This window comes from Rhea pennata, chromosome 29, assembly GCF_028389875.1.
Source record: "Rhea pennata isolate bPtePen1 chromosome 29, bPtePen1.pri, whole genome shotgun sequence".
NCBI lineage: Eukaryota > Metazoa > Chordata > Aves > Rheiformes > Rheidae > Rhea > Rhea pennata.
Window position 1 is genome coordinate 2,580,805 of NC_084691.1, and position 12,552 is coordinate 2,593,356.

At 71.1% G+C, this 12,552-nt stretch overlaps 1 protein-coding gene across 1 annotated transcript; it reads right to left on the bottom strand.

Moving 5' to 3' along the window:
• Window positions 1-4,390: 4,390 nt before the first annotated feature.
• COPZ1 (COPI coat complex subunit zeta 1) lies at window positions 4,391-8,997 on the bottom strand. The gene is made up of 9 exons (XM_062597417.1): window positions 8,932-8,997; window positions 7,041-7,109; window positions 6,855-6,936; window positions 6,668-6,759; window positions 5,917-5,972; window positions 5,557-5,634; window positions 5,376-5,427; window positions 5,229-5,267; window positions 4,391-4,535 (listed from the first exon to the last, which is right to left on the bottom strand). The coding sequence occupies exons 1-9, from the start codon at window positions 8,947-8,949 to the stop codon at window positions 4,488-4,490; spliced, it is 534 nt and encodes a 177-aa protein (XP_062453401.1). The 5' UTR covers window positions 8,950-8,997; the 3' UTR covers window positions 4,391-4,487.
• Between the last annotated feature and the right edge of the window lie 3,555 nt (window positions 8,998-12,552).

A 12,552-nucleotide genomic window follows, 5' to 3' on the forward strand; every position in this document is an offset into this window, starting at 1 on the left:
CCCGCCGGCCCGCGACAGCCGGACGACAACACCCGGCCGACGACAGCCGGCCGACGATAGCCAGCTACCGTCACCTGGCGACCATCACCCGGCGACCGACGCCTGGCCGCCGTCACCCGGCCAACGACACCTGGCCGCCACCACCTGGCTACAGTCACCCAGCCACCGACACCTGGCCGCCGACACCTGGCCGCCGACACCCGGCCGCCAGCCACCCGGCCAACGACACCCGGCCAACGACACCCGGCCAACGACACCTGGCCGCCGACACCCGGCCACCAGCCACCCGGCCAACGACACCCGGCAACGACACCTGGCCGCCGGCCACTGGCCACCAACAACCGGCTACGGTCACCCAGCCACCGACACCCGGCCAACGACACCTGGCTGCCACCACCCAGCCACGGTCATCCAGCCACCAACACCCGGCCACCGCCACCCGGTCATGGTCACCCAGCCACCGTCACCCCGCAACTGTCGCCCAGCCACCATCACCCAGCAACCCCGCCCGGTGATGGCTACCGCTACCCGGTGATGGCTACCGCAACCCACCCCGCAACGGCTACCAGGTGACGGTTACCTAGCAACCCGCCTGGTGATGGCTACCCGGCAGCTCTCCTGGCGATGGTTACCCAGCAACCCACTCGGCAACAGTTACCCGGCAACACTCCCAGCACCTAGCAACCTGCTGGCAACAGTTACCCAGCAACCGCCTGACAAAGGTTACGCAGCAACCCGCCCAACAACTGTTACCTGACAACTCTCCTGGTGACAATTTCCTGGCAACCTGCCCGGCGACGGTTACCCGGCAACCTGCCCGGTGATGGTTACCTGACAGTCTGCCAGGCAGCAGGACCCGGCAACCAGCACGCGGCAACTCGCCCAAGCGACGTTTCCCCAGCAACCCTCGCGGCGACGGTTGTTCCGTAACCTGCTTAGTGACAGTTACCCACTGACGGTTACTTGGCAACCTGCTAGCAACCTACCTCGCAACGGTTACCTGGCAACGGTTACCTGGCAACCCGCCCGTCAACCTGCTTGGCAACAGGCCTTGGCAACACTCCAGCAGTAGCACCCAGCAACAGGTACTCAGCGACCAGCACCTGGCAACGGTTACCCGGCAACAGGCGCCAGCAACAGTTACACGGCAACCTGCCTGGTAGCGGTTTCCTGGCAACCAGCCGCTAATGGACACCTAGCAACAGACGCACAGCAACAGTTACTCGGCAACGGGACCTAACGATGTCACCTAGCAACAGTTGCCTGACAGCAGCTACCTAGTGACGGGACCCAGTGACCTGCCTGGCAACAGTTACCTGGCAACCGTGGCCATCAGCGGTACCCAGCAACAGTGCCAGGCGTCAGTGCCTGGCAACCGCACCTGGCAACGGTACGCGGCAACGGTGCCCAGCGCCCCCGCCTGTCCTAGCAACCGCACCTGGCAACGGTACGCGGCAATGTTGCTTAGCAACTGAGCACAGCAACTGCACCTAGCGATGGTACCCAGCAACACCCTCCAGCAACCATGCCTGGCAAGGTTACCTAGCAACCACGCCTGGCAACGGTACCTAACAAGCACACCTGGCAACTGTACGCAGCAATGGTACATAGCAACAGCACCTGGCAACGGTCCCTAGCAACCGCACCTAACAACCGCCCCTGGCAACAGCACGCAGCAATGGTACTTAGCGACCGTCCTCGGCAACAGTACCTGGCAGCGGTCCCTAGCAACCGCGCCCGGCAACGGCACCCCGCGGACCGTCCCCGGCAACCAGCTGCGCCCAGGAACCGCCCCTAGCAACCGCCCCCCCCCCCCGCTCACCGTTTTTTTTTTTTAACTGGAATTTGGATATTTGCAAGGAAAACGGATGAGTCCCCCCCCCCCCGCCCCCCGGCACCTCAGGGAACCGACAGGCAATCAGCGATGGCTCGCAGGGAACGGGGTGCCCCCCCCCACCCATGGGTGCCCCCAAGTCATGACCCCTTGCACTGAGGGCAGCGAGCCCCGCACAGGCCCCGGGGTCCCCCGTGTCCCCCCCCCACCCCTCAACACCCCCCACCCCGGGCCCCCCTAACCCCCCCTCCCCCGATGCCCTGGGACCCCCCCCCAGCCCCGGGCCCAGCCCATTGCAATAACTTGGGGGCCAGGGCACCCCCCCCCGGACAGAGCCCCCCCCTGCACTGCCCCCCCCACGCTTATTGCCCCCCCATCCTTATTGCCCCCCCTTCCGTCCTTATTGCCATTTTGTTGCTCTCTGCTACTGCCCCCCCTCCTTTTTATTGCCCCCCATCACTGTGCCCCCCCAGACCCTTATTGCCCCCCTCAGACTGCCCCACTAGCACTGTGCCCCCCCCATTTATGCTCCCCCCACTAGCACTGTTCCCCCCCCCAGGCCTTTAATGCCCCCCCCCAGGCCCCTTATTGCCCCCAATGTCACTGTGCCCCCCCCATCCTTAACGCCCCCCCCAGGCCCCTTATTGCCCCCGACGTCACTGTGCCCCCCCCCATCCTTAACGCCCCCCCCAGGCCCCTTATTGCCCCGACGTCACTGTGCCCCCCCCCATCCTTAACGCCCCCCCCAGGCCCCTTATTGCCCCCGACGTCACTGTGCCCCCCCATCCTTAACGCCCCCCCAGGCCCCTTATTGCCCCCGACGTCACTGTGCCCCCCCCATCCTTAACGCCCCCCCCCAGGCCCCTTATTGCCCCCGACGTCACTGTGCCCCCCCCATCCTTAACGCCCCCCCCAGCCCCCTTATTGCCCCCGACGTCACTGTGCCCCCCCATCCTTAACGCCCCCCCCAGGCCCCTTATTGCCCCCGACGTCACTGTGCCCCCCCCATCCTTAACGCCCCCCCCCCAGGCCCCTTATTGCCCCGACGTCACTGTGCCCCCCCCATCCTTAACGCCCCCCCCCAGGCCCCTTATTGCCCCCGACGTCACTGTGCCCCCCCCATCCTTAACGCCCCCCCCCAGGCCCCTTATTGCCCCCGACGTCACTGTGCCCCCCCCCATCCTTAACGCCCCCCCCCAGGCCCCTTATTGCCCCCGACGTCACTGTGCCCCCCCCATCCTTAACGCCCCCCCAGGCCCCTTATTGCCCCCGACGTCACTGCGCCCCCCCATCCTTAACGCCCCCCCAGGCCCCTTATTGCCCCCGACATCACTGTGCCCCCCCCATCCTTAACGCCCCCCCCAGGCCCCTTATTGCCCCCGACGTCACTGTGCCCCCCCCATCCTTAACGCCCCCCCCAGGCCCCTTATTGCCCCCGACGTCACTGTGCCCCCCCCATCCTTAACGCCCCCCCAGGCCCCTTATTGCCCCCGACGTCACTGTGCCCCCCCCATCCTTAACGCCCCCCCAGGCCCCTTATTGCCCCCGACGTCACTGCGCCCCCCCATCCTTAACGCCCCCCCAGGCCCCTTATTGCCCCCGACATCACTGTGCCCCCCCCATCCTTAACGCCCCCCCCAGGCCCCTTATTGCCCCCAATGTCACTGTGCCCCCCCCCCCCGGCAATACTGTGATTTACGCGAAGCAATAGGAGCCCGGGGGGGGCCGAGCCGCGGCCCCGCTTCGCCCCAATAAACCGCCGCCCTTGGAGCCGCCTGCCGTGTCGGGGCGCCGCACACGCGTGATCCCGCACACGCGTGCTCCTGCACACGCGCCGTCCCGCACACGCGGGATCCCGCACACGCGCCGTCCCGCACACGCGTGATCCTGCACACGCGTGCTCCCGCACATGCGCCGTCCCGCACACGCGTGATCCCGCACACGCGTGCTCCTGCACACGCGCCGTCCCGCACACGCGTGATCCCGCACACGCGCCGTCCCGCACACGCGCGATCCCACACACGCGTGATCCCGCACACGCGCCATCCCGCACACGCGTGATCCTGCACACGCGTGCTCCCGTACACGCGCCGTCCCGCACACGCGCCGTCCCGCACACGCGCGATCCCGCACACGCGGGATCCTGCACACGCAGCCGTGCGCCTGCGCACACGTCTCTGCGCGCACACATCCCCTGCGCACACACAGCCGTGTGCCCGTGCACACACAGCTGTGTCCCAGCACACACGTGTCCCTGCGCACACACATCCCCATGCGCACGGAGCCGTGTCCCCGCGCACACGTGTCCCCTGCACGCTCACACACGCCTGTCCGAGAGCACGCGTGTCCCCGTGGGCGCACAGGTCCCCACGCACACACACTGCTGTCCCCACACACGCGTGTCCGTGCCCCCCCCCCCCCCCCACCCAGCAGCCCCGGAGCCGGCGGGGGCACCCTGGGGTGCGCAGGGCCCGGACGCCTGGGTCCCCCCAGACCCCAGCACCGACCTGCAGGCGCAACCCCGGGGGGGGGGGCGAGAGATGAGGCGCAGACGGGTGCGAGGGAAGCGGCGGCGTGTTGGCACCGGGGGGGGGGGTTGTTGGGGGTCCCATGGGTGCCGGGGGGGGGGGTCCCGGGCACCCCGGGGCTCGGGCTAGCGCAGCAGCGACCACTTGATCTGCTCCTTCGCCGACTGCAGCACCTGTGGGGGGGGGGGGGCATCAGCAGTGGGGCGGGGGGGTCCCACGGGGCACCCAAGGGTGCAAGGGTGGGCGGAGAGGGGGGTACCGGTGGGTGCAGACATGGGCACTGGGGGGGCTCAGGGGCACCCATGAGGCACCCAGAGGTATTTTGGGGGGGGGGCTTAAGGGACACCCCAGGGGATAAGGATGGGCATGGGGGGCGCCATGGGGCACCCGTGGGTGCAGGGATGGGGGCAGGGGCACTGGGGGAGCACAGGAGCACCCGTGGGGCACCTGGAAGCACTGGGAAGGGGGGGGCACTTGGGGCACCCATGGGGCACCTTAGGGGCACAAGGGTGGGCATGGGGGCACCCATGGGTGCAGGGATGGGCACAGGGGCACCTGTGGGGCACCCAGAGGCACTGGGGGGGGGGGCTCAGAGGCCACCATGGGGTATGGGGGGGGTCAAGGGCACCTGGGGGGGGCTCAGGGGCACCCAAGGGGGGGCACTGTGGGGCTCAAGGGCACCCTTGGGGCACCTGGATGCACTTGGGGGGGGAGGATAAGGGCCCCGCGGGGGTTACCCATGGGGCACAAGGCGGATATAGGGGGGGCACAGGGACCCCCCCCCCACGGGGTTTGGGGTGGGGGGCTCCGGGGCACCCACGGGGTGGGGGTGGGGGCACCTAGGGCGGGGGGCACCCGGGCCCTACCTGCGAGACCGTCTGCTCCGTGAGCGGCACATCCTCGCCCTGCAAGACACGGGGCGGAACGGGTGGGTGGGGGGGCACCCACCCCCCCCACCCCCAAAACCCCCCGCCCCCCCCCCCAAAACCGCCTGCCCCCCCCCCCAAACGTACCCGCACGGCGACGCGATGCACCACCTGCTGCGGGTCGCTCTCGAGGACAACGCTGCGGGTGAAGGCGGGGGGGGGGGGGCACCCGTCAGCGCCGGGTGTGTGCCCCCCCCGGCCCCCCACCCCCCCCCTGCTTTCCACGAGCACCCAAGGGTGCCGCCAGGGGTGGGGGGGCAGCACTCACCCGCCGTCCACGATCTCGTCCACGGCCAGAAAAAGCCCCTCCATGTTCTCCAGCAGCGCCCGCTTCTCCACGTTCTTCCTGGGGGGGGGGGGGGGGGAAACGAGCCTGGGGGCTCAGCTGGGTGGGGGGCGCCCCCCCCCATCACCACCACCACGCCCCCACCCATGGGTGCCCCCTGCCAGCATCCCCGCCCCCCCCAACACACGCCCCGCCGCCGTGCCGTCGCCTCCCCACGTCGGGGGTCTGGGTGCCCCCCACGGCGTGCCGTGTCGTTACCCCCCGCAGCCCCCCAAAGCAGCACCCATGGGTGCCCCCCCACGCGCACACACACACCCCCCGCCCCCCCAGGGCCCCTCGTACCGCAGCATCTGGCTGAGCGAGTCGAAGAGGCAGTTGAGGACGGCCGTGAGCATCAGCTGGGGGGGGGGCGGCGGGGTCAGCGGGGGCCCCACGGCCGGGGGGTGAGGGGGGGCGGGGGGGCACCCTGGCATGGCCCCCTCCCCCCAGAAAAAACTACCCCCCGTGTCCCCCCTGCCACGACCCCCGTGTCCCCCACCACGTCCCCACGTGTCCCCCCATCACGATCCCCCCGTGTCCCCCCCACGTCCCCACATCCCCCTGTGCCCCCCTGCCACAACCCCCCGTGTCCCCCCCACGTCCCCATGTCCCCCCGTGTCCCTCCCGCCACGACCCCCCCGTTTTTCCCCCCACGTCCCCCCGTGTCCCCCCCGCCACGACCCCCACGCGTCCCTCCCCATGTCCCCACGTGTCCCCGTGTCCCCTCCGCCATGACCCCCCCATGTCCCCTGCCATGTCCCCCATGTCTACTCGTGTCCCCCCTGCCACGACTCCCCTGTATATCCCCCCACGTCCCCCCGTGTCCCCCCCGGCACGACCCCCCCCATGTCCCTCCCCACACCCCCCGCCCCGTCTCCCGCCACCCCCCCGCACCCCCCCCGTCCCCCCGTCCTGCCGCCCCCTCTGCCATCCAGCTGCCCCCCCCGTCCCCCCCCCAACCCCAGGCCACGTCCCCAGCCCCGCCGTCCCCCCCCCGTCCCCCCCACCCAGACCATGTCCCGCCCCCCCCCCCCCCCACCGCACCCCCCCCCACCTCGTTCTCGTGCGAGCTGCCCACGACGTAGAAGTAGAGGTCGATGCTGCTCTTGTAGACCACGGTGAGCCCCTCCAGCAGGGCGATCTCGCCTGCGGGCACGGCCCGCCGTCAGCCCCCCCCTCCATAACCACCCCCCCCCCCACCCAAGGGTGGCCCCGCGCCCGCCGCCGCCGCCGGCACCTACTGTCAGTGCGGTGGGTCTTGTTGAAGATGTTCTTCTCGAAGGTCTTCTGCTCCTTGGCGCCGGGGTAAGTGTCGTCGTAGTACTGTGGGGACGGGTGAGGGGCGGCGCGGGGGGCGCGGGGGCCCCCGCCGGGACCCCCTCCCCCCAGCGCGACCCCCCCCAGCGCCCCCCCCCCGCGCCCCCCACCTTGGCGAAGAGCCGGTCGCCGTCGTTGTCCAGGATGATGACGGCCTTGACGGTGTAGAGAGACGGCTCCTGCGGGGACGCGGCGGCTGGAGCCCCCGGGCGCCCGGCACCCAGCACCCCGGGCACCCAGCACCCCGGGCGCCCGGCACCCAGCACCTCGGGCACCCAGCACCCCGGGCACCGAGATCCCAGGCACCCAGCACCCCGGGCACCTGGCACCCAGCACCTCAGGCACCCAGCACCCCAGGCACCGAGATCCCAGGCACCCAGCACCCCAGGCACCTGGCACCCAGCACCTCAGGCACCCAGCACCCCAGGCACCGAGATCCCAGGCACCTGGCACCCAGCACCTCGAGCACCCAGCACCCCAGGCACCGAGATCCCAGGCACCCAGCACCCTGGGCACCTGGCACCCAGCACCTCAGGCACCCAGCACCCCAGGCACCGAGATCCCAGGCACCCAGCACCCCGGGCACCTGGCACCCAGCACCTCAGGCACCCAGCACCCCAGGCACCAAGATCCCAGGCACCCAGCACCCCAGGCACCTGGCACCCAGCACCTCAGGCACCCAGCACCCCAGGCACCGAGATCCCAGGCACCTGGCACCCAGCACCTCGAGCACCCAGCACCCCAGGCACCGAGATCCCAGGCACCCAGCACCCCGGGCACCTGGCACCCAGCACCTCGGGCACCCAGCACCCCAGGCACCGAGATCCCAGGCACCCAGCACCCCGGGCACCTGGCACCCAGCACCCCAGGCACCGAGATCCCAGGCACCCAGCACCCCGGGCACCTGGCACCCAGCACCTCGGGCACCCAGCACCCCAGGCACCGAGATCCCAGGCACCCAGCACACCGAGATCCCAGGCACCCAGCACCCGGCACCCCGGGCACCCTGGCACCCGGCACCCTGGGCACCGAGATCCCCCAGGCACCCAGCACCCGGCACCCTGGGCACCCGGCACCCGGCACACCACGCACCCGGCACCGCAGGCACTCAGCACCCGGCACACCGCGCACCCAGCACCCAGCACCCCGGGCATCCGGCACCCCAGGCACCTGGCACCCTGGGCACGCAGCACCCGGCACCCCGGGCACCCAGCACCCCGGGCACCCCGGGCAGCTGGCACCCACACCCAGCACCCCAGGCACCCAAGGTCGCAGGCACCCAGCACCCAGCGCAACCTGGCACTGGGACTCCACTGACCCCCCCCTTGACCCCATGGATCGGCCCACGTGGTATGGGCCCCCCTCCCCCAGCGCACCCCACTGGCACAGCTCACCCCCCCCATTGGCCCCATTGGCATGATCCAGTCCCCCCCCCAGCTCCCTTGGTACGACCTGCCCCCCCCGCCCCTCCATTGGCCCAGGCCCCCCATTAACCTCCCTGACACAGCCCAGACCCCCCCACTGACCTCCATGGTACGGTCTATCCGCTCCCCCACCGACCCTATGGTAGGGGCCACTGCCCCCCACTGACTCCTCATGGTTCAGCCCAGACCTCCCCAACTGACTCCTCATGGTAGGGCCCAGACCCCCCCCCCATTGGCCCCCATGGTTCAGCCCAGACCTCCATTGACCCCCATGGTAGGGCCCAGTCCCCCCCCGACTGACTCCTCATGGTAGGGCCCGGACCCAGACCCCCCCACACACACACTGACCCCCCCTCCCCAATGGTAGGGCCCAGTCCCCCCCCAGACCCCCATGGTAAGGCCCAGAGCCCCCCCACACTGACCCCCATGGTAGGGCCCGGTCCCCCTCCCACTGCCCCCACGGTTCGGCCCAGCCCCCCCCCCATTCACCCCCATGGTACGGCCCACATCACCCCCCCTGAAGCCGTGGTTCGGCCCAGCCCCCGGCCCGGCCCGGCCCGGCCCGGCCCGCTCCTACCAGGATCAGCGCCTCCATTTTGCGCTCGCCGCTGCCGACGTGGAGCCGGAAGAGCGGCCGCGTGTCATTGGCTGCCCGGATGCCAATCACAGCTCTGCGCTCCGCCCCGCGAGGAGACGCTGAGGCGCATTGGGCGAGCCCCCTCCCAAATCTGACCAATCAACGTACGGATTCGCCGGGGGGGGCGGGCCGGCCGAACTGCCGCCTTTCCCGCGCCGCCGAAAGCGGCCGCTGATTGGGCGTGGCTGCCGTCAGTCACCGTCGCTGGGAGGCGGAGGGCGGCGCAGTTCCCATGGCGACCAGAGAAGCGCTGACGTCGGCCGCCTCGCCGGTCGCGTTACGTGATTGGCGGGGCTGCTGCCCTCGTGCCCGGAAGTGTTTCCCTCTTGTTGCTTGGCCACACCCCTAACGGGGTCGTGACCCCTGCGGGCGCGGGGCCGTAACCTTTGACCTTTAGGTTTCTCTGGGGTCAGGTGGGGGGGGGGCAGCGGCCTGGGCACGGGGGACACAGGGACACGGGAGGGGGACGGGAGGGGGACGGGGGGGCGGGGGGGCAGGGGGCAGGGGGCAGGGCCAACGGGGACATGGGGGGGCAGGGGGACGTGGCCATGGGGCCAACGGGGACATGGGGAGGGGGACAGGGGGGGCAGGGGGCAGGGGGCAGGGCCAACGGGGACATGGGGGGGCAGGAGGACGTGGACATGGGGCCAACGGGGACACGGGGAGGGGGACAGGGGGGGCAGGGGGCAGGGGGCAGGGCCAACGGGGACATGGGGGGGCAGGAGGACGTGGCCATGGGGCCAACGGGGACACGGGGAGGGGGACGGGGGGGCAGGGGGGCAGGAGGACGTGGACATGGGGCCAACGGGGACATGGGGAGGGGGACAGGGGGGGCAGGGGGCAGGGGGCTGGGCCAACGGGGACATGGGGGGGCAGGAGGACGTGGCCATGGGGCCAACGGGGACATGGGGAGGGGGCCAATGGGGACAGGGACACAGGGAGGGGGCCAACGGGGACAGAGGGACACGGGGACATGTACATGGGGCCAACGGGGACATGGGGAGGGGGACAGGGGGGACAGGGGGGCACGGGGCAGGGCCAACGGGGACATGGGGGGGCAGGAGGACGTGGCCATGGGGCCAACGGGGACACGGGGAGGGGGACGGGGGGGCAGGGGGGCAGGAGGACGTGGACATGGGGCCAACGGGGACATGGGGAGGGGGACAGGGGGGGCAGGGGGCAGGGGGCTGGGCCAACGGGGACATGGGGGGGCAGGAGGACGTGGCCATGGGGCCAACGGGGACACGGGGAGGGGGACGGGGGGGCAGGGGGGCAGGAGGACGTGGACATGGGGCCAACGGGGACATGGGGAGGGGGCCAATGGGGACAGGGACACAAGGAGGGGGCCAACGGGGACAGAGGGACACGGGGACATGTACATGGGGCCAACGGGGACAGGGGGAGGGGGATGGGGGCAGGGGGATATGGCCATGGGGCCAACGGGGACAGGGGGAGCGGGCCAAGGGGGATGGGGGGCAGGGGGACGTGGACATGGGGCCAACGGGGACATGGAGAGGGGGCCAACGGGGACGTGGACACGGGGAGGGGGCCAACAGGGACGGGGGGGCACGGGGACGTGGCCATGGGGCCAACGGGGACACGGGGACAGGGCCAATGCAGACAGGGGGCAGGGGGACGTGGACATGGGGCCAACGGGGACATGGAGAGGGGGCCAATGGGGACGGGGACACGGGGAGGGGGCCGGGGGGGCGGGGGGCACGGGGACATGGCCATGGGGCCAACGGGGACATGGGGAGGGGGACAGGGGGGCATGGGGCAGGGCCAACGGGGACATGGGGGGGCAGGAGGACGTGGCCATGGGGCCAACGGGGACACGGGGAGGGGGACGGGGGGGCAGGGGGGCAGGAGGACGTGGACATGGGGCCAACGGGGACATGGGGAGGGGGCCAATGGGGACAGGGACACAGGGAGGGGGCCAACAGGGACAGAGGGACACGGGGACATGTACATGGGGCCAACGGGGACAGGGGGAGGGGGATGGGGGCAGGGGGATGTGGCCATGGGGCCAACGGGGACAGGGGGAGGGGGCCAAGGCAGATGGGGGGCAGGGGGACGTGGACATGGGGCCAACGGGGACATGGAGAGGGGGCCAACGGGGACGGGGACACGGGGAGGGGGCCAACGGGGACGGGGGGGCACGGGGACGTGGCCATGGGGCCAACGGGGACATGGGGACAGGGCCAATGCAGACAGGGGGCAGGGGGACGTGGACATGGGGCCAACAGGGTTGGGGGACAGGGCCAACGCAGATGGGGGGCAGGGGGACGTGGACATGGGGCCAACGGGGACATGGAGAGGGGGCCAACGGGGACGGGGACACGAGGAGGGGGCCAATGGGGACGAGGGGGCACGGGGACGTGACCATGGGACCAATGGGGACACGGGGACATGGGAGAGGGCCAACGTGGACAGGGGGGCACACGGACGTGGACATGAGGTCAACGGGGACATGGGGACATGGGACAGGGCCAACGTGGACAGGGGGGCACACGGACGTGGACATGGGGCCAACGGGGACATGGGGACATGGGACAGGGCCAACGTGGACAGGGGGGCACACGGACGTGGACATGGGGTCAATGTGGACACAGGGACATGGACCCAGGGCCAACATGGACCGGGGGGCATCGGGAGGTGGACATGGGGTCAACGTGGACATGGGGGCACGGGGACGTGGACACGGGGTCAACGTGCACATGGACACAGGGCCAGTGTGGACCCGGGGACGTGGACACAGGGTCAACGTGGACATGGGGGCACGGGGACGTGGACATGGGGTCAACGTGCACATGGACACAGGGCCAACGTGGACCCGGGGACGTGGACACAGGGTCAACGTGGACATGGGGGCACGGGGACGTGGACATGGGGTCAACGTGCACACGGACACAGGGTCAATGTGGACCCGGGGAGGTGGACACAGGGTAAACGTGGACATGGGGGCACGGGGACGTGGACATGGGGTCAACGTGCACACGGACACAGGGCCAGCGTGGACCCAGGGACGTGGACACAGGGTCAACGTGGACATGGGGGGCACGGGGACGTGGACATGGGGTCAACGTGCACACGGACACAGGGCCAACGTGGACCCGGAGGACGTGGAGACACAGACACGGGGTCAACAGGGGCCCCGAGGTGCATTGGGGCACGTCAGGGACACGGACAGGGGGTGGACACGGACGTGGGAGACGTGGGGGCCCAGACACGGGGTCAACGTGGACATGAGGGACCCAGCGGGGTTGGAGGGTCGGGGGGACACGGGGACACGTGACACCCGAGGACACGCCGTGGGGCCGGTGGGGGGGGGGACACGCCTGGGTCCCCCCGCGGGGAGGGGACAGGATGCCCTGGGCCCTACTGATAACGCCTGGCCCTGCTGCGGGGGGCGGGGAGGGGGGGCTGCGTCCCCGCGTGTCCCTGTCCCCGTGTCCCTCTGTCCCCGTGTCCCCCCGTCCCCGCGTGTCCCCGTCCCCGTGTCCCTCTGTCCCCGCGTCCCATCCCCACATCCTCACCACCCCCCCGCCAGGTTCCCCCCCC